The 27,813-nt window shown below is 45.0% G+C and overlaps 1 protein-coding gene across 7 annotated transcripts in view; it reads left to right on the top strand.

Moving 5' to 3' along the window:
* Window positions 1-27,392, top strand: part of COL5A3 (collagen type V alpha 3 chain) — a 142,441-nt gene extending 115,049 nt beyond the window's left edge. For 6 of the 7 annotated variants that reach the window (XM_079967786.1, XM_079967785.1, XM_079967789.1 and 3 more), the window contains 25 exons: window positions 880-987; window positions 1,241-1,294; window positions 1,471-1,524; window positions 1,891-1,998; window positions 2,997-3,050; window positions 3,177-3,230; window positions 6,938-6,991; window positions 8,143-8,196; window positions 8,444-8,551; window positions 9,388-9,441; window positions 9,811-9,864; window positions 10,954-11,007; window positions 16,754-16,807; window positions 17,266-17,373; window positions 18,642-18,695; window positions 19,266-19,319; window positions 19,407-19,514; window positions 19,606-19,659; window positions 20,078-20,113; window positions 20,753-20,806; window positions 20,928-21,186; window positions 22,743-22,855; window positions 23,088-23,156; window positions 23,382-23,618; window positions 25,839-27,392. In XM_079967786.1, coding sequence (XP_079823912.1) covers window positions 880-987; window positions 1,241-1,294; window positions 1,471-1,524; window positions 1,891-1,998; window positions 2,997-3,050; window positions 3,177-3,230; window positions 6,938-6,991; window positions 8,143-8,196; window positions 8,444-8,551; window positions 9,388-9,441; window positions 9,811-9,864; window positions 10,954-11,007; window positions 16,754-16,807; window positions 17,266-17,373; window positions 18,642-18,695; window positions 19,266-19,319; window positions 19,407-19,514; window positions 19,606-19,659; window positions 20,078-20,113; window positions 20,753-20,806; window positions 20,928-21,186; window positions 22,743-22,855; window positions 23,088-23,156; window positions 23,382-23,618; window positions 25,839-25,985 — 2,157 coding nt within the window. In that variant the 3' untranslated portion in view covers window positions 25,986-27,392. Of the gene's footprint in view, window positions 1-879; window positions 988-1,240; window positions 1,295-1,470; window positions 1,525-1,890; window positions 1,999-2,996; window positions 3,051-3,176; window positions 3,231-6,937; window positions 6,992-8,142; window positions 8,197-8,443; window positions 8,552-9,387; window positions 9,442-9,810; window positions 9,865-10,953; window positions 11,008-16,753; window positions 16,808-17,265; window positions 17,374-18,641; window positions 18,696-19,265; window positions 19,320-19,406; window positions 19,515-19,605; window positions 19,660-20,077; window positions 20,114-20,752; window positions 20,807-20,927; window positions 21,187-22,742; window positions 22,856-23,087; window positions 23,157-23,381; window positions 23,619-25,838 lie in introns of those variants that run through there. The other variant, XM_079967791.1, reaches the window with a different exon arrangement.
* The last annotated feature ends 421 nt before the right edge of the window (window positions 27,393-27,813 follow it).

The raw sequence follows: 27,813 nt of genomic DNA, 5'->3' as shown, positions 1-27,813 counted from the left end.
ATTCCTTCCTCTCACATTGAATTGGCTATTGTTTGAATTTTTGGATGGGGAGTTTAGGGTTTCTTAGGCAACAACAAATGTGCACACAGACCTCTTTGATAGCCACTCCAAATCTGACTGAGCTGTGTAAAACAGAAAAAGGAGAAAGGAAGAAATAAGTTCAAGAGAGCATTAAGATGTTTCAGTGTGTATCTGAGTGTTGTGTCAAAGGGGAAGAAAACAGGAAACAAGGTTCAGTGATGGAGATTTGGTGTGTCACACTGCTACCAATGGAAAATGTTAATAAGAAAGGAAAAGGGGTTATAGGCAAAGATGGGTGCCAAAGTCAAAAAGTGGGAAAGGTGTTGTAAAACAGTTTTCCAAATGGCCAATTATATTGGTAAACAGGTTAATATTTGCTTGTATGGGTTGCTAACATCAGCACTTTTAAAAAGAAGCCAAAGTGGAATGCTCATCAGGACAGGACAAACAATTCCCTGTGAATTACATAAGCTACATATAGAGCTCACTAGAGCAAGTAATGAAAAAGTCGGATGAAGCAGACATAGCCCGAGACGTTTTAGGGTCCCTGTAAACTACTAGTCTCCATGCCCTCTGTGTGATATTACTGATACTGTTCATAAAGGTAAAGGCAAACCCTCACTGTGATCAGCTCCCGCCCAGAAACTTATGTCCCCATGAAGGAAGGACATGTGGATCCAGAATTGGCTTCCATGGTCACTTACAGACTCACTGTTAAGACTGTTCATGGAAGACAATCTTACTTGGCCACAAGTGATAACCAAAGAAGAAAATAAGAAGACTGTTCATGTACTTACCCCAGTGCCATTCTCTGTCCTACCCCCCCTCCGGTCCTCATTTGTATCTCCCCTTTCCCAGGGTGAGCGAGGCCCAATGGGCCCATCTGGCCATGATGGAATCCCAGGCCCATTGGGTCTGCCGGGCCCAACTGGACCACCAGGACTTGCTGGAGAAGATGGTGATAAGGTAAGCAGCCTGTGCTCCACCTGAATTTGGAGGAAGAGGGGAAACTTGCACAGGGTTCATACAGCTACAAGGACCAGTTTTTGTTTCCCAGACAACAGATTCTTGGCTATCCCTAGCAATGATTTCCACAGCCTTGGTTTCTCCAGCCAAGACTTGACTCAGTGGGCATGTGTTTTGCTTGACAATGGTTTCTGCAGCAATGGTTCCCATGGTGACGCTTTATGTTCTCATGCTGCTCTGCTTCTTTCTGCAGGGAGAGATGGGTGGCCCAGGACAAAAGGGAAGCAAGGGTGACAAAGGAGAAGCGGTGAGTTTGAGGCAGGTGGCTGGCAGACCAGGGTATTATCCCTTAAACTGTGTTGCCATGATTGCTTATAGATTCTTTATTAGCTGGACCAAGGAGATCTTTTGAAAGAAACTAGAAGAGAGAGAATGAATAATTAGGGAGAGCATTGCTGTTTCATGTTCTTTCTCTTCTTATAGGGTCCCCCAGGACCTACTGGGATCCAGGGTCCTATTGGACATCCAGGCCCTGCAGTAAGTATTGACTCCATGCCAAAATCTGTACTGGCCTACATACTCCCAAAACTTTCATAGAAAGGATTGTCTCCTCTCACAGTCCTCTGGGCGCAGCTCAACTACCCTCCCATATCACCATTTTCTTTCATCTGTCACAGAGTTTTTAAAATTATTTTTAACAAAATGAAAATACTTCTTACTCAACAGAGGACCTCTAAGCAGCTCTGATTGATGTTAGTGGACATCACCATATGCTTCAAAACTAGAGGCTTGGCTGAGTGCGATGCCTCCCACTTCTGTAATCCCAACTTTTTGGCTCTACTAACGAGAGATGGAGGGTGTTTCTGTTTCAGTGGGAATCCTGACATGGTGTCTTGCTAACAGGGAGCGGATGGAGAACCTGGGCGCCGAGGGCAGCAGGGCATGTTTGGCCAGAAAGGAGATGAAGGAGCCCGTGGATTCCCAGGTGTTAGTGGCCCATCTGGTTTACAAGTGAGTGCCGGAGCCAGGGGTTAGACAACATGAAACTATTTCATTGGGGGTACCTTGGAATAACTGGGCCTCTCCTTAAGTGAGCTCCTGCAGTGAGAATGAAAGTCAGTGATTTCCCCAGCTTTGTTCAGTAGGTTTCTTTCTCTTTTTTTGTAAATAATTTTTATTAATTTTTGATTATTAAAATCCAATATAAACCACATTTTATCAATCTCAAATTACAATTCAGATTCAAATATATATCAATTATAAAGCCAATTATAAATTTTGTATGACTTCCCGTGTGCTAGATTTCAAGGTGAGATGATTTTATTTCATCCTGCTTCCGAAGTCTTAATTAATCCAATTACATTCTTAATCTTGATCCCAATTACATTCTTGATCTTAATAGCTTATCAGCAGCTACAGAGTTTTTGACTTCCATTCGTATTGGCACATTTAATAAATTGTATTTCGGCAAGAGGAGTTCTGTATCCCATATTGTTCAGTAGGTTTCAAGCCTATCTAGAAATGGTTTGTAGGGAACTTGGGACTGTGACTAAAGCTAAGGCAAACTTCTGTATGAAATTTTAAATTCAGTGAATTCCATGAAATTCAAAATATTTTGTTTTTCTAAACGTTGAGGGTTAAATAAATGGTTTCACAACTGTGGATTGCTGAAAAAATTATATTTGCAATAGTAAAAATTCAAAATTTCTTATTTTAATTTCTGTATTTAAAAAAGGATTTCAGTCAGTTGAATCTTACCACAAGGGCCTTAACTATTCACAGGCACACACATCTCTCCACCAAATTTGAAATTTCTCCCCAGATTGAAAAACCCTGATATAAATTCTGAAATTTAAAACTAAGCATTCACATTTGAATTCTGAGTACTTAGATTATGGCTTTTGAACTCTCATATGTGCCTGCTAGCCAGACTAGTGGAACATCAGCAGAATGGTGGAAATGCTTTACACTTGCTTACTTTGTTGGGGGGGGGGGTCCTTTCTTCACAGGGGATGCCAGGGCCGCCAGGGGAGAAGGGCGAGAGTGGCGATGTTGGCCCAATGGTAAGAGTCATTTGCTTCACCTAAACCTGCCCGCGAGTCATCTGCCTGTGACTCGTTGTGAATCTCATCCTCTCTCTCTCTCTCTTTCTCTCTTTCTCTCTCTCTTTCTCTCTCTCCTCTCTTTAGGGCCCACCAGGAGCTCCAGGGCCCCGAGGCCCCCAGGGTCCCAGTGGGGGCGATGTGAGTAACATTTTTTTCATCTATATAAAGCAAGATGGGGCAGAATTTATTTATTCATGATGACACCACTCTTTAGCCTATAAGACTCTTACAACCGCTTGTATAAGAGTAGTTAAAAATAAAACAGTCCTAGCCCCCCAGGCTTGCAATCTAAAAGACTCAACATAAAGGGAAAGGGGGCTGAGGAGAGCAGATGAAAACAAGGAAACTCAGGCATGCATTCTTAAAGTTACACTGTAGTTCTTAATGACCAGCTGGAATGGAAAAGGGCCTCTTCATCAATCGAAACACCCTGGTTAGACATTTCCTGGACTCGTTCCTCCCCTGGGGAATGGTGGGAGCACCAGCATATGGACCAGAATTTGCTGGATGGGTGGAACTCTGTTGTTTCTGATTTTCTGTAGAGGCTGAGCTCAGGGGCTGAGGAGAAGGATGTGAGGATTTCTGATACCACTGTGGTTGGAATACTATGAATTGATTGTATGATTTAAAAACAAAAAAACAAAAACCCCATAGATTGCATAAAATGGCAGGACAGATAATAAAGCAAAACATAGCATGTATCAACCTCAATCTACCCCTGTTGTGTCACATGCCAGAGATGTCTTCTGGATTTAAATCTTAAATCTTCTGGATTTAAGAATCAACTACGGAGACCTAGTTGCCCTACTGAGGAGAAACAGAATCCTCTTTAGGTGGGAATTTCCCCAAGGCCTATCTTTCAGATTTAAAGGAAGAAAGATAAAAATAAGAACAGTTGCTGATAAAGATAGGTTTCTGAAAGACTATGGAGAAGATTTACAAAAAGAAGCTGAATCTGGAGAAGATCCAAGAGCACTGGAGAAAGGAATACTACACATTGCAAACTTATCATTTGGACTCCATAGTCCAGGGAAAGAGACACCACCGACAGAACAAGAACAGCTACTTGGAGCAGTCGGACGTAAAGCGAAGTAACCCCACCATGGCTCTGCAACTTCTAAGTTGGAATTGTAATGGTCTCAACTCCCCTCGGAAGAGAAAGAGTGTTTTTCATATATTAAAAAAAGAACAATTGGACTTGATTTGTTTACAAGAAACACATGTAACGAGGTTACATAGGAAAATACTTATTAACAAGAGACTGGGACAAGAGTTTATTTCATCTGACAAAGTCAAAAAAAGGGGAGTGGTGATATACGCAAAGGAGAGACTCTTACTGAAATTAATCTTTAAAGATGAGCAAGGAAGATATTTGGCAATTGAAATTCAATTTCAAGGAGAGAAATTTTTGATTGTAGGAATTTATGCACCGAACGAGGGGAAATCTGAATTCTATAAGAAGTTGCATGAGACCTTAATGGATCATTTAGACTATAATCTGATTTTGATGGGGGACATGAATGGAGTAGTATCTACAAACATGGACAAGGCACAAAGACAGGTAGTCACCAAAGATGGTAGACTACCAAAAACTTTTTTTGAAATGACAGATAATATGGACTTGGTGGACATTTGGAGAATAAAGAACCCTTTGGGAAGAGAGGGAACCTTCTTTTCTGAAGCCAAGATGACATGGACTAGAATTGACCAAATATGGGTAACTAGAGGAATGGCACCAAAGATAAAGTAGAAATCTGCCCCAAAACTTGCTCTGACCATAATGCTGTAAGGATGGAGACGAAACAAATATCAACTGGCTCCTTCAGATGGAGGATGAATGACACCCTACTTAGAGATGAAGAAGTTTACAAAAAGGCCCAAAAAACCTTGAGAGACTATTTCGAAATAAATATGAACACTGAGGTTGAAAAAAGAGTAATCTGGGACGCAAGTAAAGCCGTTATGAGAGGGTTTTTGATACAACAGAAGTCAAAATGAGAAAAAAGACAAAATTTTGGAGAAAATAAAAGAAGGGGAAAAGAAACTGAGAACAAAACCAAAGTCGCAGGAGATCTTGAGAGAAATAAAACTATATCAAACACAATATATGGAATTGATGAATCAAGAAATAGAATGGAAAATTAAACAAATGAGACAAAAGACATTTGAATCAGCGAATAAATGTGGGAAACATCTGGCTTGGCAAATGAGAAAAAGACAAAAATTAAATACTATTACAAATTTAGAAGTGGAAGGAAAGAACATACATAACCCAACTGAGATTAGAAACTGTTTCCAGAAGTATTTTAAACAACTATATTCGCAAGGGCCACAGAAAGAAATGGATATAGAATGATTTTTGAAGACAAATGGATTACAAAAAATTTCTCAAGAGAGTAAATTGATGTTGAACTATAAAATATCTGAACAGGAAGTAGAAGGTGCCATCCAAAATATGCAGTTGGGCAAATCTTCAGGACCGGATGGGCTGACTTCCAGGTACTATAGAACAATTTCAATTGGAATACAAGAAAGGGAGGTATGAGGAGGTCTGGAAAATAAGTTAAAAGAAAATAAGTAACGGAAATTCTATGTGTTTTTCTTTTTTTTGGTTGTTTTTATTTTTGTATTTTTGTATTTTTGTTGTTTTTTCTTTTTGGTTTTTCTATTGTATTATTTTTGAAAACTTTAATAAATATTCTATAAAGAAAAAAGAGATGTGGATAGCTCAGTTGGGAGAGCACAAGTCTCTGAATCTCAGGGTTGTGGGATTGAGCCCTACGTTGGGCAAAAGTTTCCTACATTGCAAGGGGTTGGACTAGATGACTCTCAGGGCCCCTTCCAACTCTACAGTTCTATGATCCTATGCTCTGAGTGCATTGATTCCTTGTGGTGAGGTCACACGTTCTGCTTACATGATAGTTATGATGTACTTATCACAGCATGAGTAATCCTCTACATGGTAATGATGTGTGGTAATTGACTATTAAATGAAGTTATAATGACAACTTCAAACCATTATCAAGTGGTGGGTGGCTACCATGGTATTTACTGATTGGGTTTTTATGCCATCATTCTAATAGCTCTAGCTGCAATATAAACAGAACCATAAAACATGGGTTCTTGAAGGTTCTCTGGATCTAAAGGTAGAAAACAAATAATTTAATCAGATTAGTGAATTTTGCCAATAAACCCAGCATATAACTAAAATGATAGCCAAGGTAATAGTTATAATTATTAATTAATAGTAATAATTAATGATTTAAAAAATCAGCCTTCCCCTTTATCAGTAGCACTGCTAAGCAAATTTAATACATAAAAATAAAAATCCACCCCACCACCAAGAATGTCTTTTCACATGCCTATGCTGTACTCATTTGATGGACAGATGATACCACCAGAGGAGTACACCCAGTAGGTCTCATTAGCTGCAACTGTTGAGGATAAATAGGATAAAATAGCATGTAAAGTAACCTCTCGAGGACCTCCAAGAGCATTTAGGCAAGTGCCCAGACTCAGAAGTGTCTGCAAAGAATGAAATGATTCCAACTTCTATACCACAACCTGTATGCATAGGGAGGAGTATCAGGGTTAGGAAATATTTTGCATATATTGATCATCACATTGAAACAGGGCTAAAGATAATAAGTGTTGGTTATTTTCTCTGAGTCTGAGGGGGAAGCTAACAGTGAATGAGTTAAGTTGCAGGATGGAAAATATTTGGTTAAATATTAGTGGGTGGGGAAAGTCCTGAACTGTTCAAACAGGTGATAAGATTTGACAAGGGAGGCCACTGTGGTGGTCTAAGGTGTGCTTTTGTCTTAATGTGTCTCTTTTCATTCCAGGGCCCACAGGGGCAACCTGGTGGGCTGGGACAGCCAGGTGCTGTTGGTGAAAAGGTGAGTCCAAGCCAAGATATTAGGGGATGAGAGCTGCTCTCTGAACTTTGTGGTGAGTTCAGGGACTGGAAGCATTGGAAGAGCCATGGGATTTTTCTCTAGGGTGCTTGCATACTGGGGGTAGAAGCAACAAGAAAGGCATCCTTCAATGTGTAAGGGAAGGAGATGACTGGACTCTTCACCAGCAGCACATGCAGATATGCTCTTCTCTCCAGCAGCAGAGTATTTTGCCAGGTGCGGGGAACTGTGGGTTAAATAGGACAGAGAAAATGCAGTAAGTTTTAGGAAGGCACAAAGTGGGAGCTGTTTGAAAGCTGGAGGTGTTAAAGGGGCTGTAAGTGTTGATTATGTGTGTGCATTAAATGCTGGCATGTGGAGAGAAAATCATAGAGCAAATTGGGGGTCATGAGGTGCATAATTAAACTGGGAGATAGGGAAAACTTTCTCAGAAGAGCCAAGCTCAGTTTACAAAGTGAATAGCGCTCTGGCTGAAACTTGCCTCAGGATATAGTCCTCCTGATCCCAGAGCCCCAATTCTTGAATGTTTGTTTGGAGACAGAAGGCTGTGTTTGCAGAGTCACACAAGAAGCTCCCTTTGCATGAATGCAAGTGCAATCTCCTTCCAAATCATGCATCTGAAACAGATCAGAGAAATCACATCTCCTTCCATGTCATTCTGGCTAGAAATGGGAACTGAGCCATTTCCTGCTTGACCCGCACTTTCTGGGCATGGGTCTGAGTGGTTTCCCCCCCTTGCCCTGCTCCTTTCCAAAGAAAAACCAGCTCTTTAGCGAAATATCAGAACTAATGGCAATCTGGGAAAAATCCCAATTGCTGCTTGCTCCAATTGAGTGCTCAGGAGCAGCTTTAGCTGGACAACATAAGCCCTGGATGAGTCCTGAGAGATGCGTCCTTCTCTTAGCAGAGACCAGCTCATAGAATAGTGACTATATTACTTTACAACCCTATCAGATAGGAAAAGGAGCATCCAGAAAAGGTGTCAATAGGTCCTTGGGTCTTTTCATTTTTTAAAATTGTGTTGATGGAGGGATTTTAATATGTCAGTGCACATTTTCTGAAAAGCCGTTCCAGGTTGGAACTGGAGAGCAGCATGACTGGACTGAGATTTCCATTTCTTTCTCCTCTTCTAGGGTGAAGCAGGGGAAGCAGGAGACCCTGGACCTCCAGGGGAGCCAGGCCGGCAAGTGAGTTTGGGAGAGAAACGGGGGGGGGGGGAATGCAATACCCCTCCCCGGAGCTCTCCTGGAGTATGTCTGCTCCAACCCAGATTCTGTTAAGGCTGGATAAATCACTGTGGCTGAGTCACTTAGCAGAGATGTGACTCTCTTTACTAAGATTAAAAGAGCAGCATGAGAAGCTGCTTTTGCAAAGTCTGTTCCCATCCTAAATCCCATCCCCATCTGATTGGCGTCTCTCTGTGTGAATTTGCAGGGGGTGAAGGGTGATGTTGGTGAAAAAGGAGATTCTGGCCAATCCGGAGCTGCAGGGCCCCCTGGAAAGAAGGGCCCCCCAGGAGAGGATGGAGCCAAGGGGAACCTGGTGAGTCGTTGACTTCGGAACTGAAAAATGGCAAGGGCTACTTTCTTCAGTGATGTGTCAGTTTAGCTCCCAAAGAGCTGCAAAGAAACTCCCTGGCCCTGCTGATCACCCAGTCCTATGATCATAACAGATTCCAATGAAACTGGCACCACAGAGGCCCATTGAGCAGAGTTATAGCTTCAAAGAGACACTCAGAGAAGAGCCATGGAACAATACTAGAAGAGACAAAAGAACCGTTTGTTCTTACCTCTGGCACAAGACAGAACAATCCAAGGCAGGAATGTATGTTTACCCATCAGCCAGTGAACTGTGCAATCAGTGACGGACCTGCATTTCTGGGGCCCTGAAACTTGAACTGTTATGGGGGCCCCTTTGAAACCAGCAATGAGGTCTGGGTAACCACTGTTAGGTTGTTCAACAACAGATCACCACAGGGGTTTTTTGGATTTTTTTTTAATTAATGACTACGCTTCTGATTTTGATTAAAATTGCTGTACTGGATTATCTTACATGTCAAAGTCACTGATGTGGATAAAAAATTCCTATGCATTATAAATTTCGAGTTATGGAGGGGATGAAAATTGGGGAAATGTTATGTATTTTATTTTTATTTACCTACCAAATTTATATACCACCTTTATCACAAGATCTCAGGGTGGTTCACAGAATAATATACATGCATGATACACTTTTAAACCAATGTGGACTATAGTTGTTTCCATTAGTTTCATAGTAGATTCACCCCTGTGTGCCATCCGGACTTCTCTAGGTTTCCTCTCTAGAGAACTGGTGCTTTTTGTAGTCTGGTATTCACCACTCCTATCCCTCCATTGCAGGGTCCAATAGGATTCCCAGGTGACCCAGGCCCATCCGGAGACCCTGGTCCTCCAGTGAGTATCTGAATTTGAAAGGAGCCACTGCATGTTTGGTATCTGGCTTTGGGTGATGGATCCCAGTTTATTGGGAGAATGAGAAAAGTCTTGAAGACATTACTTTTCAGTTTCCAGCACTGGATGAAAACTTAAATATCAAAATGATTGGGGGGGGGCGTTTGGGGAGATCTGAGCATGCTTGGTGATCACAAAATGCTGGCTAGTTGGAACCAAAATGGAAAACTGAGGGATGAGGGAATGGTTCTGGAACCCTGAACTAGAGCACTCAATGCTGCAACATTTTGTTGCAGTTCTCTGTAGTTAAAGCAATTTGTTCCCAGGTGAGAATCGATAGGTTCTGATTCGCTTCTGTCTTCTTCTGCTCAGGGTCTGGATGGAGTTTCTGGTGAGAAAGGTGATATAGGGGATCCTGGACTTCCAGTGAGTATGGCAGATATATTACCCTACATTGGTTATGTTGTTGTTTGGCTTCTTAAAAAATCCCTATGGTCAGGAGCCAAACAGCACCTGTCTGTAGTTTGTGACATACATTGAGTATTGCTTCACTGCATAGTTAAACTGGTTTGCTTCATAGTTACTCTACCCAAAGAAACACAATGAGTTGACATTCATCAAAGAGTTTAAATATCTGTGATGTAGGAAGCTTTCACTCTTTGCATTTTTTCTCACTTTATACTAGGTGTGGGGTGGGGATACTTTGGCCTTCCATGTGTGGATGAACTACAATACCCATCATCCCTTGGCTATGCTTGCTAGAGATGATGGGAACTGTAGTTCAGCAACATCTGGAGGTCTAAAGTTTTCCCACACCTGCTTGATACTGTTACCTAGGGCTGGTGCAAATATAAAGGCAAATAATATCATTTCATGTGGTAACTGACTGTCATTCTTTTTATTTTTTTAATTATTACATTTATGTACCACCTTTATTGTCCAAGGATCTCAAGGTGGTGTATATGGTTCTCCTCCTCCTCATTTCATCTTCACGACAGCCCTGTGAGGTAGATTAAGCCAGGGGTTGACAACCTGGTCCCTACCACCCACTAGTGGGCGTTTCAGGATTCTAGGTGGGCAGTAGGGGGTTCTATGGTACAAGCTGAATCCTCCTTTCATCGAGCACTGGTGGGCGGTAAGGAAATTTTACCATCAAGAAAGATGTGTTAGTGGGCAATAGGGATAAAAAGATTGACTACCCCTGGATTAAGCTAAGAGATGGTGACTGACCCAAGGTCACCCTGTGAGCTTCATGGCTGAGGGGGGATTTGAACCCTGCTCTTCCAAGTCCAAGTTCAACATTCTGGTACCCTTACACACAGTGGCACTCCCAGAGACACTGGCAATGGGACTTGCTGGAGAGTAAGTCTCATTGAGCTCAATAGAGTTTACTTCTGACTTGACATGTAGAGGATTGTGCTGATTTTACAAGAGATTTTCTGTCTCTGCCACCAGAAATCCCTCACCTGAATGATGTGGTGGTTGAAATAATAATCCACTCTGTTTTATTTTCAGGGACCCCCTGGAGCTTCTGGGGAGCCAGGTCCTCCTGGATCACCAGGAAAGAGGGTACGTTGGGGCTGCCTTTCCAGTGAGAGGGAAGTCTAAGAAGCTGCACATTCTCATTTACATTGCTTACATAGATTACACCTTCGAAATAAATGCCAAAGGATTTAAATTTTTGGTTGAAATTATATGTATAAATACTTGGGAGGCTGCTCCATTGAACTCAGGAGCATGATTTTGAAGAAATCACTCGTGAGATTTGGGCTGTGTTGTTTAACAGCATGCTCCTATATCTCATGGTTTCAGAGGAAACCTGCACAATGGCAGACAATTTCATCTTGTGTAGATGTGTGGATCTGTTGCACATCAGGTGCATGCCCGCATAAAGAATTTGATCTAGTCCATAACAAAAACAAAACAAAACATAAAAAAGAATCCTGGCCTAATAAATACATGTTACTAAACAAACTTTTCAAAAAAGGTGTTCCAGTTCCAGTGCAGAGCTCCAGAGCTTCTTGCTGAAACAGGTCATGGATCCAGCCTTGGAATCCATGCTAATGTCTCTGTACATTTGGTCTTCTTCTAAAGTTTGTTACCAAAAGACTGTTCAGATGATACATTGGTTTGCATTTTCATTTAATTACTTTTTGGGTGTGTGTTGTAAGGCAGCTAAAACAGAATTTGAGGGTAGATTAAATAATACTTATGTACATATATCCAAAACAAGAGCCCTCTTCAGTTCTTCCCTGCCATGCGTAGTGCCCACTAATGCAGGGAAGAGGGAGCAGGGCTATTGGCCGTGCCTCTGGTGTTGTGTGCTCATTCCTCCTCTCCTGCCACATCCACACAATATACATATACTTCCACACAATCTGTGCCCTGATCCTTTGTATTTCATACATCTGAGAGGAGTTGATGCTCCAAGTAAGACTGAGAGCAGTAGGTTCCAGAATAGATGGAAAACTTAAGGTCACGAGACCCTGGACAAGGACTGTGGTGTTGATTTAGAGGTTGGTAGGTTCAGGACCATGCTCAGTTATCCAGCAAAGGCAAGGAGGAAGTGCTGGCGCAGAGCAGCTGTTAGAGTGGGGTGGTCTGGGCTAGATAGTCAAGATTAAAGTCCCAAGCCCTGAATGCTACATTTGTCCAGTTAAAGATCACTTGCCTTTTTATGTAGCTGTTTGCATCTTCCAGACTGCTTGGGAGCCTTCTGGTCTCTGGTACCAACTGGTCATGTGAATAACTAGAAGGTTGACCTGTCTCCTCAGGTTCAACCTGCATTTAAGGATTCCTAATCCAAATAGTGCCAACCTTCTTGAATAGCCCACTGGCAATAGGGGTGCCATTGTGTTGCTCTCTGCTTGACATTACTTACTTATTTGTCACCTAATTCAGGACTTGCAAGACTCTCATGAACTTGTGGTTATCTATCCAGGAGTAGGGGGACTGCCAGTCAAATTCAAAGCTGCCTGTTTGGCATAGGAGTCAACTCCTAGGGGATGAGGTCCCTTTGGCTGCTCAATAAAATATTTGAGGGGGCCAGCCCCACCCCCAGTTGATAGGCATTACCATTCAAATGATATGCATCCAGACATACCAGGAGAGTTCACCCACCTGGGGTTAAAATCAAACAGTGTTCTCGACTATGTTTTGGTTTCCCGGGATTTATTTTTGAAAGTCACCTCTTTTAAAATTGATAATGCCCAATTTAGTGACCATCTCCCCCTGACAACCAAGTTATGTGTTGACTGGCAGTTGCTCGACCGCTCCCACCCAATCCCGGTGACTGTGGAGTCGTCCACTAAAATAAAGGGGACTAGATGGTCCCCTGCCCTTGCTCATAGATATATGGATTTTATCAGAGAAAAGTTTCCTGGTAACCAGCCGGATGTAGGAATAGTCCCGTGTGATCCTATTACCTGTATGAATTTTTTTTCTTGCCTGATAGAAGTTTTAACTCGCTTTTTTACTTCTCCAACCCATGGAGTTAAAAACGATTATTTTAAATTTGGCGCCCCTTGGTTCAACTCTGCTTGCAAGCTAGCCAGACTCCATTTACATTCAATATATAATGACTATAAACTTTCCGGCGCTCCGGCCTTTCCTCCATCTTATTCCCTGGCTAAAAAAGCATACAAACAGGCCCAGAAATCGGCCAAACGGGAATGGCATTTAAATCGTTGGCAGACTATAATTTCTGCCTCAAAATCTCATAACTCCCGGAAATTTTGGTCCTTAATAAAGGGAAGAAACACGAAATATCCCTTAACGGTGATCCCGGCCCCTACATGGGAGCAGTTCCTGAGAAAATATTTCTCTGTGGTAGAAGCTCCGGCCACTCATTGGAGACCTTCTAATCCCCTTCCCGTCTGGCCCAATACCGACCCTGCTGAAATCCTAGAATTGATAGCTGAGCTGAAAACTGGTAAGGCCCCTGGGCCAGATTTGGTCCCTGTTGAGGCTATAAAGCTTCATTCTGCATGGTGGGCAGGGATTTTAGCTAAAACATTCGACGCAATAAATGCCACAGGCTTAATTCCAGGAATGTGGAAGGAGGCCATTATAATTCCTATCTACAAAAAAGGCCCTCCCCGTGATCCAGGGAATTATCGGAATATTAGTCTGCTATCGTCCATTGGGAAAATATATGCCCGTTTTTTGCTGGCAAGGTTGATGAAGTGGTCAGTTGAGGCTGACCTGATTGGACATGAGCAAGCTGGATTTAGATTAAACCGATCCACAACAGACCAGGCAATTATACTTTATCACTTAGCCCGGAAATACTCGACACCTAGACGGGGCCAACTTTGCGCAGCTTTCATAGATTTGAAAGCTGCGTTTGATAGTATCCCGAGGAAATTACTATGGGATAAACTTGCCAGTTGGGGAATAGATAGACGGCTCCTGTGGCTTATCTCCCAACTTCATGCCGGGTCCGTGGCCAGGGTGAGATTATCCCCTGCTGGAGACCTGACTAACCCAGTGCCAGTAAATAAGGGTGTACGCCAGGGTTGTATTTTAGCGCCGCTTCTTTTTAACTTATTTATCAGTGATATGAGGAACCCATTAGCTGTCTCACATAAATTTATCCATACCCCTCGTATAGCAGATTACCGTTGTCCTTTACTTCTCTACGCAGATGATGCTGTACTACTCTCTTACTCCAGAGTGGGTTTAAGGAGGGCACTAAAGATTTTTGCGACATATTGCCATTCTAATCATCTGTCTATCAACCTCACCAAGTCCAAAGTACTGATATTTTCAAGGAGTCGAAAACTTTATTCATGGAAACTGGAGGGCACGAAAATCGAACAAGTACACAAATTTAAATATTTAGGAATATACTTTCAATATAATTTAGGGTGGAAAGCGCATGTTGAATATCTTCAAAACAAGACAAAAGCCCTATCACACTCCCTCCTTCGTTTTTTCTATTCTGAGGGGGCCTTATTCATCCCTGCGGCCCTGAAAGTGTATAGCATCAAAGTGATGGCCACAATGGCCTATGCTGCACCTTTATGGGCTGCCTTTGCAAACCTCTCACCATTAGAGTCACTTCAAAGCCAATTCTTACGCCGACTTTTAAAATTACCAACATGCGTAAGTAATGCGGCTATTCGCTTAGAAATGAAGATCCCGTCAGTGAAGTTAGTTATATGGAGGAGAGTTTTGATTTATTGGATATCCCTATGGCATAAACTCCCGAACCACTATCTCATTCAATGCATGTGGCGAGATGACTTCACAAATTTGTGGTCAGGAAAAATCCATGCCAAATTGCTGTCCTATGAGATCTCGCCCACTGAATTGCTCAAACTGGATCTAAATGTGGCAAAAAGGTGTATAAATCAAAGGCTGGATGATGCGGAGCTATACCAAAATTTCGTAGCTGGTGGTGGAGCCTGCTCGCCGTTAAATTTCGGCATAACCCCTATCTACCGCACTCCGTCCTACTTAACATCGCTTATGGCCGCGTCTCACCGATATGCCTTCATTAGAGCTAGGTTTAATGTCTTTCCAACAAACGTGCTGAGACATAGATTCACTAAGGGCCAAGTCCCTTCAACGTGTGCTTGTGAAATGAAAACATCTGAATCTCTACATCATGTTATGTTTATCTGCCCTTTGTACAGTTCAGTCCGTGCTAGCATACTAAACTCCATAATCCAGCCTATGGCTGACAAACCAGTAGAACTACAGCTTGCCTGGGTTCTTCAAGATGTGGATCCTTATATTACCCTAAGTAAAGGTAAAGGTACCCCTGCCCGTACGGGCCAGTCTTGACAGACTCTGGGGTTGTGCGCCCATCTCACTTAAGAGGCCAGGGGCCAGCGCTGTCCGGAGACACTTCCGGGTCACGTGGCCAGCGTGACATCGCTGCTCTGGCGAGCCAGAGCCGCACACGGAAACGCCGTTTACCTTCCCGCTGGTAAGCGGTCCCTATTTATCTACTTGCACCTGGAGGTGCTTTCGAACTGCTAGGTTGGCAGGCGCTGGGACCGAGCAGCGGGAGCGCACCCCGCCGCAGGGATTCGAACCGCCGACCTTTCGATCGGCAAGTCCTAGGCGCTGAGGCTTTTAACCCACAGCGCCACCTGCGTCCCTACAGGTTGCTAAATTCCTAACAGCCGTCCTCTCGTACAAGAGACGGAATGGAATGTTAGCTGATTATTGATAGCTATAAGAATTTTTTATAACGACATCGGATATTGATTTTAGTGTAGTGTAAAAATTTTTTTTTATTTTAATCTTAATCTTTTCTTATGAATGGCCAATATTTGTCCTTGTGAGACGTGAATTGTGTTATACTATTTGTGGCTTGTACGAGTCCGCTGTTTTATTTGATTTGTTTTTGTTGTGTTGAGTTTCATGATGGGCGTAAAGCCGAATAAACATTTTGATGATGATGTTGATGACATGTGATCTATTATATGGGGCAAGGCTTACCTGCCCCCCCCCCCATTTTTTTATTCAAGTTGGCCCCCTTGCTGCTTGGCAACTTTAGCTCATCACCCATCCTGATTTCCCATGCACTAGAACCTAGTAACATAGCCCAAATGATCTAAGGGCAGGGCAGGGACTAGTATCACTTGAGTAGTTCTAGAAACCAACAGACCCCAGGAATTCAGTTAGGAAATGTATTCAAGAGAAATAGATGTGCGGACAATCACTATAATTTCATCACTAATTATAGTTCTATCATTATAATTCCATCATTGTTTTTTCTTATTTGTATTCCTGTATCTATTCCCTGTGTTTCCACTAAGGTTTAGATGGCGCTCCATTTGACCTCTTTGTTTGTTTTTAATTGACAATACAGTGACAATACAGCAAGACGAAAAGAATCCGTTCCGTGATTCTCTTTGTCTAGTGGTTTTTTCGTCTTGCGAAGCAAGCCCATTGACGGCTTAGCGGATTAGCGCTATTTAGCGGCTTTTAGCCTTTTAGCGGCTTTTAGCGGCTTATCAGCTTAGTGGATAAGCGGCTTAGCGGCTTAGAAAAACGGGGGGGGGGGGGGAGTCGGAAAAACTCGCAAGACATTTCGTCTTGCAAAGCAAGCCCATAGGGAAATTCATTTCGCAAAGCGCCTCCAAAACGGAAAACCCTTTCGTCTAGCGGGTTTTTCGTTTTGCGAGGCATTCGTCTTGCGGGGCACCACTGTATGTTTTTTGAAAAAGCATATGTTCAGAACATAATTGGATTTAATAGGACTTTGAGAACGAATAGGACTTCAATCTTTCTCTAGAAGGAGGGGAGGAAAGTTGCTCATCGAACCATTTTATGCAGTGATTCTCTTTCTCTGTTCCAGGGACCTTTTGGGCCAGCTGGCCGTGAAGGTCGACAGGGTGAGAAAGGAGCCAAGGTAAGAGAGAACACTGTCCTGGGTTTCCTCCCCACTGTTTTTTTCCTTCTGTTTCCCTCTGTGGAATTCAGTCCCTCAACTCAAGATACATAACTATTCAAATAATAGTGCAAAACCAGCCACTGCTGTGTGGCGCATCTTGCATCTGCTGGAAACCTGAATCAGTCTTGGATTAATTGAGCATCCCTCCTCTAGGTTTTGATTAGGGATGTTGGAGAATTCTGACAAAGATTGGAAATGGGAGTAGGAAGTGCTGGTGACCGCTTACTGCATGGAATGGAAATCACTCCAGTGAATACATCAGTTATGTAATTTTGCCACAACAGACCGTGAGACAAGTAACAGCTTTGGGCAGAAGAGAAACTGCAGGGGAATGAAAACAGTGCTGCCTGCATGCATCCAATACTGGGCAGAACGGAAAACAATGCTGATATATTTCCCTTTCTGTCCGTCTACAGGGGGAGCCTGGCACAGATGGACCCCTGGGGAAGATGGGGCCTGTGGGTCCGCAGGGACCCCCAGGCCGACCTGGCTCAGAAGGTCTACGTGGAATTCCGGGTCCTGCTGTGAGTATTTTCCTTCACTTGATAACAAATGTCTGGGAAAAGGATGAAAGTAATTAGAAAACTAGACCCCAAACATTTTTTCAACAAAGAGAGTGGACAACTATTCTTCAACATTTTCACTTCAGAGAGGACCAGAAACAATTATATTTAAACTCCAGGCAGCAGGTGAAGTTAAGTTACCTTCTTTTTTAAAAAAGAAAAAGCAGCATTTCCCTAATGCCAAGAGAACTTTGGCAATGAGCAAGGTGCCTTGGGAGGGGTGAAGAAAGAACCCCTACTTTGGGACAATCCCAGTCTTCAGGAGTGAACAGACTAGGTAGTTTGTTAGATCCCTTTCAGATGCAGGCAGTGATTCAACAGAGATGTTGATGCACGAATAAGGAAACCATGTTCTCTTTTTAAAGCAGTTCATTTTGTCAGCTTGATGGAACTGAAGCAGTGAAAAAATGGCAAAGGAAGCTCCAGCTGTGCATGTAGTTGCCTTACACACAAACACACAGAGCTTCTTTAGATTTCAGCCTATTTAGAGATACAGTGGTACCTCGGGTTAAGTACTTAATTCATTCCGGAGGTCCGTTGTTAACCTTAAACTGTTATTAACCTGAGGCACCACTTTAGCTGATGGAGCCTCCAGCTGCTGCCACGCCGCCGGAGCACGATTTCTGTTCTCATCCTGAAGCAAAGTTCTTAACCAAAGGTACTATTTCTGGGTTAGTGGAGTCTGTAACTTGAAGCGTATGTAACCCGAGGTACCACTGTATATTTTGTTTGTGTGTTTCAGTTCTTCAAGCATCCCTAATTGACAATCTTTGCAAATCCCGATACAAATTGACCTGATCTGCAACTGCCAGTCTAATGTGTGGATAAGGATGCAGTTACCAGCTTTCACACTTCCTGAATATCCCAGCTTAGTTCTTGGCTCTAAAACATATAAAAAATGCAGTTCAAAATGTATATTTTGAGGGGGGGGAGTTTAACATTATGTGTTTAAATACATATTTTTATGTATATAGAGAAGTGGGTTTTTTTAAAGAATTGCAGATTAGTGTGGAAATAGTAGGTGCCTCCAGAAAGGGCACAGACTAGAAATTGTCTCCTCCATCCATCCATCCCCATGCCAACCCCACTATATCTGCTATGACTTCATAGGCCTGCTTTCTGTAGTCTCTCCCTCCCCGCCTTCAGCGGGGCTCAAAGCTGTGTAAGTGTCTTTCTTTGCATAATGCTTCCTTCTGTGGTCTCTCACTTTGCCCTTCTTTCTCCCCTAGGGTGAACAAGGTCTCCTGGGAGCGCCTGGCCAGGCAGGGCCACCGGGGCCTGTGGTGAGTGGCAGGAAATGGAGGGTCCAGGGCAGGACAATCGGACAACAGCTTCCCTTCTTCTGGAACTCTTAAAATGGAAGCTGTTTATTCCATGCTACTCCTTTACTAAGCCCCATCCACCATAGAAAGGGTCTTTCACGGGTATTTATTTGGGTGGGGGGAGAGCAGTGCTAGAAGCATATTCCTGGAACTACAGTAAAGAGCAGCCTGGCAGTGGAATAAGTTTCCCAAGTTTGCTTTGTATATTATGAGCATTGGGCATCTGTGGTGAAAAAAGCAAGGGAGGAAAGCAGCTGCTCATTCAGATTGAGCAGTTACTAAAGCTACAGGCCAGGACCGAGTTGGACTGAATTCCCATAGCCATGGGCAGCTGTGAGCTGATGATTTGTGCATGTGAAGCAGCCATCATGGATGAAAAATCATGTCAAGCGAGTCAAATTTCAGCCACATCAATTTGATAAAAAGGCAAAATGATCTGAAACCCTCCTACTGATTCCTGACTGGATTGTGGCCTGCACTGAGTCCAGAAGCTCAGATGAGCTCTTGATGCAGCTCTTCTTCTGTTCACAGGGTCCCACGGGGCTCCCAGGCCTTAAAGGTGATCCCGGCTACAAAGGAGAGAAGGTGAGTGTGAGCAGCACCTGCTTCCTGGTGGGAACAAGCAACTGGCTCCTCCCCCTAACTTCCTAAATCTCTCCTCTTTCCTTCTAGGGTCATGCAGGACTCATTGGGTTGATTGGCCCCCCAGGTGAGATGGGTGAGAAAGGTGACCAGGGGCTGCCAGGGAACCAGGGAACACCAGGCCCCAAGGGCGACCCCGTGAGTAGATGGGAGCTCCGTTCAGATGGAGGGGGGTTGGGAGCAAGGCTGGGAAAAGGGACTCTGGCTGATGCTGTCTCCTCCTCAACAGGGAATCATTGGACCCTTTGGGCCCCCAGGCCCACCTGGATCTCCTGGCCTCTCAGTAAGTACCACCACCAACCTCTTCATCCTGGATTCTTGTCAGTTTCCAGTGCGTGACAATTCAGATCTCTGTACATGTTCCTCAAGAGAACCTCACCAAAGTGATGTCTGAAATGAGGCCCTGTTTGGTACCCAGATCCTCTTCCCCAGGGCAATGCATGTCTGCCAGTCTTCACATTCTTATGGGTTCCCAGGTGCCTCTCCTTTGTTCCAATGTCCCTCTCTATTCATACAGATGCATTTCCCTTGCAACATTTCTGCTCCGCCGCCACATTAAAACATGCTTCCTCCCTGACCCCTCTGCACTTCCTAATCCCCCTTGATGCACAACCCCCTCCTTGCTTCTGGGGCCATCTCACCAGTCACAGGGTGCCCTGCAAGCTCCCTTTCACTCATCCACCCCTTTTCTATCTCCTCAGGGACCTCTGGGACAAAAAGGCAGCAAAGGCTCACCGGTGAGTGGCTCCAGTTCCAACAGGTGTTGTGGGCCAGAGGAAGGTGGGAACTTGCCCCAGGGCTGCATGTAGTGGTAGAAAGAGCTGGCTTCTTCAGCCTACATCATGGGAATAAATGTACCCACATTGCATAGGTTGGCTGGTATATAATTTATTATGCTTCAAGTAGCCATAGGAAGGGTCTAAAAATCTAAACAGTGGGCGGGGACACTGAAATCCTTACTCATGGGAATGCTGCTTAGTTCCCCTCCCCAGCTTCTAAAGGCAAGATTTCACTATTCACTGTTGGTTGAAGCTGCCATGATTGCAAATGAATTGAGACCCTTCACCAGGAAAACTGGATATTGGATGGAAGGATTCCAGTCTAGTTTTCTCTGTGGAAAGAATACTGTTGTATGCAAGAGCATTCAGTCCTGGGAATGGCTAGAATTGCCACATGAGTACATCCTAGATGCAGGTCTGTCACCTTATGAGAACAAAGGCACAAAACCCAAAGTTTGGGAGCCAAGTGGGGTTTTTAGTGTTCAGGAACAGGGCCTTAGTGGTCCTCCCCCTACCATTTCCATTAGGCGTTTCCTATGTGTACTGAGATGAAGGGGTTCTGAATTTGTGCTCAGGCTCTGTTCTGTTGTCCTGCAGGGGCCTATTGGACCAAAAGGTGATCCAGGATCTGCAGGACCCCCAGGGCCACCAGTGAGTGACGGTAGAGAATCAGGAGGAAGGGATTATCCTGGGACCACCACCACCCGCTTCCTCCCCCCTCCCATTGTCCCTTACGTCACACCTTCCCTGCTTCTGGTTCCCCCACTCCTAGGGTCGACCTGCTGAGCTGCGGGAGCCCCTGCCTTTGGAGAGCGGCCGCAAGAGCCGCCGCGACTGGGAGCTCAGGGATCAGGGAGATGCACCCAGGGAGATGGATGCCGACCCCGATGCTGAAGGGATGGCAGAGGTCCTGGCAGCCCTGAGCTCCTTGCGTGACGAAGTGGAGCAAATGCGGTGTCCCCTGGGCACTCAGGAGAGCCCAGCCCGGGTTTGCAAGGAGCTTCAGTTTTGCCACCCCCACCTCACAGATGGTGAGATGAAGAATCGTCCAGGGCATAACCAGGGCTAAACAGGGAGCAGGGAGTGGGTCTGTACCTGTTGCAGTTCCAGCCTGGCAGGAAGGAGGAGGAAATTGTTCCTGCCTTCTTATCTTGCCTCCCCCGTGGTGAATGCTAGATTACAAATGCTGTGGGGGCAGGGACCTTCTTCTCATTAGTCTGCAAAGTGTGCACTTTGATTGTGCTATATAAGTAATCCCATTTCAGACTCAGGGGGGAATTGCCTGATTGAAAAATATCCCCACGGGAGAGCGGGGCAGGAGAAAAATCCCTACACCTACAAAACTAACATATCAGAGAGAAGGCTGATTCTGAAAACTCTGTGGGTGGTTTCTCCTGCAAAGGCTCACATCTGAAACCACTGTGACGTCTCTTGGATATTTTCAAGAAATGAGGTGCCTCAGGGCTAGGGAAGGTATCTGGGCTAGGAAACATTGGCCCAGCTTCAAGGTTGATTTCTCCAAGTTGGTGCAATCCCAACCCCACCCCAAGCAGGTTTGGGAGTATGGTGCTTGCCTTAGCAGTAGTTGCATGTCCTTAAACTTTTTTTTTTTTAAAAAAAAAAAAGCTGTTTAAATCCAGCTACAAGGGAAGAGGTTTAGCAATCTTCCGCCCTTGCATTCCATCCAGTATTTTAAATTCAAGCTTATGGTGGCTTGAAGCAAAAGCTGTGCTGGCCTCCCTGTTTGCCCACTCCCAGCAAGGCTCAGAGAGAAGAAATGTGGCAGCTATAGCTCTCACTAGAGTGTGAGCCATGGCAAAATACCAGACAGGGTGCTGGGGGGTTAGAGGTGGAGGAAAGAGGTAGCCCACCACCGCCTCGCATGAGCCAACACTGGAAAATTTATTTAAAAGGGGTCTCTGGGTAGCAGTCAACTATGTTTTACTCAGAGTAGACCAGTTTAAATTAATTGACCTAACTTGGCCATTCCAGTGGGTGTACTGTGCATAAAACTTGATTGAATACATCCCACTGTAACAAAGCTATTCATCCAAATGTGATGACCCAGCCACCCTCCCTGAAATCTCACAATCGCTATGTCAGTTTTCCTGTGAATTTAAATACTGTACATCCATAAAAGACACTTTTATCATGGGAGTGCAGAAAAGAAACACCTAGTGAGGGGAGAACCTCAATGATCAAAGAGGACTAATCAAGCTTAGTAGCCATGGAAAGCTGGCTGGCTGCTGAAGGAAGAAAATGGAAAACATAGGAGATAGAAATGGAATGGAGTGTTCTGGAAAAGGGTATGACTGAGTGGCTGGGAGAGAAGCACTCTGCACTGCAGCATTTTGTTGCAGTCCACACTTGTAGCCTTAAAATTAGAAGACTGTCATCTAGGAGATAAAGCAGATATTAACTTTTTACCTACCTGTCATGGATTCTTTTAACAAACTCTGGGATTGAAATACTCTCCAAGCATTCATTTAGGCCTCTGACTTCTCCTAGTTGCAGTGGGAACATCATCATCCCCTAAGGATTCCCTGGCCTCTCCTGCACTGACACCTGTCCGTTTGTTGTTCTTCAGGTGAATATTGGATTGACCCAAACCAAGGCTGCAGCCGGGATGCCTTCAGAGTTTTCTGCAACTTCACAGCTGGGGGGGAAACTTGCTTATTTCCTGACAAGAAAGTTGAGGCAGTAAGTAGTTGTGCTCAGTATCATTAGGGATGGCCGAGGGAAAGGACAGAAGCTGTGGTCATAGTGTGTTGTGAACAAGTAGAATGAGGACTCGATGAATATAATAAGGATTGTAAAGTAGTTTGTTCATTGAAAGGTCTATGCAAAGGATTGGTTTTATATACATGCATGGCTCAGGAACCTGAATTCAAAGTCCTAAAATGAGAAACCAATATGCAACCTGTGCCCCTAGGTGCGACTCGCTGCCTGGAGCAAGGAGCAACCAGGAAGCTGGTTCAGCACGTTCAAGAGGGGCAAGAAGGTAGGGCTTTTCCTTCCATTTTGCCACCCCTGATGACTCCCGGAAGCAGTCTGAGAAGGCCATGCAGTGCTTCTCCCCGTCTCCCATGATCTCCCTTGATCAATCCCCAAGTGGATCCCCAGGAGGTGTGCTTGGGGGGGTGGGGATAATCATAGCAGGAAGAGTATACAGCGGCTTTCTACCATTTGGCCTAATCGGGCCACCCCTGTATCTTTCTGTTACCAGTTCTCCTATGTGGATGCAGATGGCAACCCCATGCAGGTTACCCAGCTCACATTTCTGCGCCTGCTTAGTGCCATTGCACACCAAAACTTCACCCTCCTCTGCCAAAATGTGGCTGCCTGGTATGAGGCCGACACCAACAGCCACACTCGGGCTTTGCATTTTCTTGCCTTCAATGGTGTGGAGCTGATGCACAACAGCACAGAAGCCCTTGTACGAGCCTTATATGATGGCTGCCAGGTAAGTTGTTGGCCTTCTGCTCCACTGTGACCATGTCTTTACGTCAGGCTTGCCTTTCCCTATATATCTCTGGAGATGGTCTTGGGGCCTCCTGATGTTCACCCCAGGATTTGGGAGGAGCTCCATGACTTGCAAAGGGAGGGTCACTGTTATGGATGGGCAGCTCACTTTCTGGTCCATCTCAATTTTGCATGTGTTTACCAATTAGATCTCTTCCATCTCATTTCTCCAGTAATTATAAATATCTGCATGAAAATTAATGTTTAAACATGTATTTCAGTATGATAGATTGGCTCTGCTGGTTGGTGCTAGATGAGAGCTGCAGAGCCACAGGTTACCAATCCTGGCTTAGAATAACATATCACTAAGCATTTGGGATGCGGGTGGCACTGTGGGTTAAACCACAGAGCCTAGGACTTGCCGATCAGAAGGTTGGCAGTTCGAATCCCTGCAATGGGGTGAGCTCCCGTTGCTCAGTCCCAGCTTGTGCCCACCTAGCAGTTCGAAAGCACGTCAAAGTGCAAGTAGATAAATAGGTACCGCTCCGGCGGGAAGGTAAACAGCATTTCCGTGTGCTGCTCTGGTTCGCCAGAAGCAGCTTAGTCATGCTGGCTACATGACCCGGAAGCTGTCTGTGGACAAACGCCAGCTCCCTCTGTCTATAGAGATGAACGCCGCAACCCCAGAGTCATCCGCGACTGGACCTAATGGTCAGGGATACCTTTGCCTTTAAGCATCATTAGGCGATGGGGGTGAAGTGCACAGTTCTCTAGAGCATGGGTAGGCAAACTAAGGCCCGGGAGCCAGATCCGGCCCAATCGCTTTCTCGATCCGGCCCACGGACAGTCCAGGAATCAGCGTATTTTTACTTGAATAGAATGTGTCCTTTTATTTAAAATGCATCTTTGGGTTTTTTGTGGGGCATAGGAATTTGTTCATTCCCCCCCCCCAAAAAAAAATATAGTCCAGCCCCCCACAAGGTCTGAGGGACAGTGGACTGGCCCCCTGCTGAAAAAGCTTGCTGACTCCTGGTCTAAAGCAACAAGGTGATCTGTGAATGGCCCATGGTAATTAGCAGAGTGGGGTGGCTGAAATACCCAGGGATTCATATAAATAGGGCTCTAGTCAATCTCTTCCTTAATTGCACGCACACCTTGAACAACAAAGGCAAAGTGAGACTACCGTCTGGCCAAACAACCTTTGCTGCTTGAGGTGAGCAGGAAGTCACACCCCCCCCCCCACCGCACCCACTGCCTGACTTCTGTTGTGCTCTGCTTGATGGCAGACTCAAAGCATTTGTCAGAGGGCTTAGCTCTAGAGAAACCCTGCAAGATAAATAGATGGAAAGAGAAAAGAAGACATGACCCTGTCCTGCAGTCTGAAGCAGTACAGTCAAGACACAGGGTTCAGTTACCACTTTTGTAACTAGCCTTAATTTCTCTGCAGGGATAAAATCAAGGCAAAGGCCCCACCTTTCTTTTCTCTTGGCTGCTGCTTTGTCTAGAGGCTTGTCAACTCCTCATCTGGCAGGTGTCCTGGGTTTTTTAAAGCTTCCTGACAGCCTGAGATTTAACAGATCTGTTTTGTATTCTGAAACCTCGGCCAGCTGGCAGTTGTTGCCTGGAATTCCTGGGCCTGCAAATATAGCAGAAGGAGATGATTGGTGGACTCCCTGGTGATGTCACAAACTGTCCTTCGCTCTGTATGGAAAGGTTGCTTGTTAGTGTTCTTCCTCATGGGGATGTGCCTGCTCTGTCTCCCAGGAAAAGGCTCACATATTCCCCCTCTACAATTCTACAATTCATCCTTCTCAGTGAGAGATACATGCCCTGGCATGTGTGTTGACACTGGTTATTTCCATAGTTAGATAGCTTTCTCCCTTGTCTCTCTGAGTAGACCGCCTTGTCTTTGTGGGTTCAAGGCCATTGCCTGCTTGCCCCCCCCCCCACCTTAACTCAGTGATCTTATGGCTCTCTGACTAAGAGAATTCTTTTGCCTTTCCCAAAACCTCCAGTGAAACCATGAAACCATGTCATCCTCTGTTCCTCAATCAACTTCCCTACAGCAAGCACCCACAACGTGGCTACTTTGCCCACTGATGTGCTCTTCCAGCATTGTCATGTGATTTCCTTACTCCTGTCTCAGGGCTTCTACACAGGCTTCTCACCCCCTACCTCCCCCAAGATTTGGCTCCTGACGTTCTCTTCTCTACTCCTCCAGGTACGCAAAGGCCAGGAGCGGACAGTTCTGCAGGTTGTGACACAACGCGTGGAGCAGCTTCCATTGGCCGATGTGGCTGTTCAGGATTTTGGGGACACCAACCAGAAGTTCGGCTTTGAGCTTGGGCCTGTCTGCTTCAGCGGCTGAGCCTGAAGATGGACAGCTCCCTCTAGACTGTGGAACCACCCCTGGGGAAAGAGAGAGCTAAAATGCTCCATTCTCCCTGAAGTTGGGCGTGGGAGATGAGCCAGCCCTGGAAAGACCTGCCGTTGTATTTAACCAGATGACAGCCTCCTATTTATGCGGCCAAGGTCCCCTTGGGGCTGTGACTCTTGGGGAGCAAAGCAGGGTCCAGACTGAGCCAGGGCCCTCCCTTTCTGCAGCCCCGACAAATGGTGCTATTATGCCGCCTTAGTGAAGCACTGGACTGACTGCTCAGCACTGGCCACCTGCAGGGATGGGGGCAATGGAGACCACATCCCACACTGCTGACCTCCTGCCCGTGCCCCCCAAATGAAGTTCCCAGGGGCATTAAGACCTTGCCCAAAGTATCTTGTAACCTGGGACTTCAGGACCATTCTATCTGTACAGCTTCCCGTGAATGGACATGGGCACAGTGCAAACTGAATAGGGGGAAAGGAAGACTTCCTTGGGTGATCACAGAACAGGATTCAGGTTTGAATTTTACCCAAGACTTAAGGACTGATCGTAGGTGATCCAGAGCTTCTATGCTCTCCCTTTTGAGCTCAGTTTAACTGAAAGATATGTGTCTGGGCATGACAGTGGTATCCAGCTTAGATTGGATAATTTGGGCCCAACAGAACCTCTTAAGATCTTCTAGGGACTAGTGGGACAGGGAGGGGCCCAGCCCCCCAACCAAGAAATGCCTAGATGCTTGGAGTCTGTGCCCCATTTTGACCATTATTAACTCTTGTCTATTTCTGTTCTGGTGCCAGATGGTACCCATGTAGCACACAACACAAAGTCTGGGGAGCTGAGAGGGGGCTGGGTATTCCCCACCCCCACTTTTAGTCCTTCTAATAATCCCAGCTGTGAACTTTCATGCTAGGAATAGGAAATAAGAGGAAGCTCTCCATCCCCTTATCACCCTTGTCTATCATTCCGTCCATGCTGGGCAGAGAGTGAAGAATTCTGGGTTCTGTTCTCTAGGCCCTCTCCCCATTTTTGACAGATGCCTCAAAGATATGGCTAGCGATTCTGACATTCCTGTCCTTCTGTGGAAGGGTGATGATATGGTGCTAGTTAGTTCCCAACTATCAAAGAACCTGAATGTCTGCCAGCTTCCTGTTGACCAAAGCTCCTTGAGAGTGGACGCAGGACAAAAGTCTGAAATGTTTGTTTTCTGTGCTGTCCCACACTCATCCCTTGGCACTGACCTCCCTTCAAACTCTGGTGCTAAAAGCCTTTATTTGTATGCCTTTTCTTTGTATCTCAGGCTGTGGCGCCAAGTGGATATGTGTGTTTATCTGTGAGCGTGTGTGCGTGTGTGTTATTGTATCATCTAACAATCTGTATTAAAATCCTCAGAGCGTGTGACTGCCCCACTGTTTTTTGTGCCAGCTGGCTGTTCGAGAGACACCAGCCAAGCCAAGACTGCCTAGGTGCAAAAACAGAACTCAAAGCTAGATAGAAAGGCTTCCGGGATGGTTTCCTTGCCTGTTGGCTTTCTGGAATGACAAAAACATCGCAGATGACCTCATGGCTTCCCTGTTCTTTTGCTTGGTAACTAGGATTCTGTTTGATTAAAAGCAGATGTGTTTTCCTTTCTCAAGACAAGGGGCTATTTTCTAAGTCAGGGATAAGGAACCTTTTTTCCTCCAGATATTGCTAGACTCCAGCTCTGACCCTCCTTGCTCATTGGCCACAGCGGCTAGGGCTGATGGGAGTGAAGTCCAACCATACCTGGAGGGCCAAAGATCCCGTACCCCTGTGCTTTTCCCTCCCAGAGTTCAGA

This window comes from Podarcis cretensis (assembly GCF_951804945.1).
Source record: "Podarcis cretensis genome assembly, chromosome: 2".
NCBI lineage: Eukaryota > Metazoa > Chordata > Lepidosauria > Squamata > Lacertidae > Podarcis > Podarcis cretensis.
The sequence above is the reverse complement of the archived record's forward strand: the minus strand, read 5'-3'. Positions and strand labels throughout refer to the sequence as shown.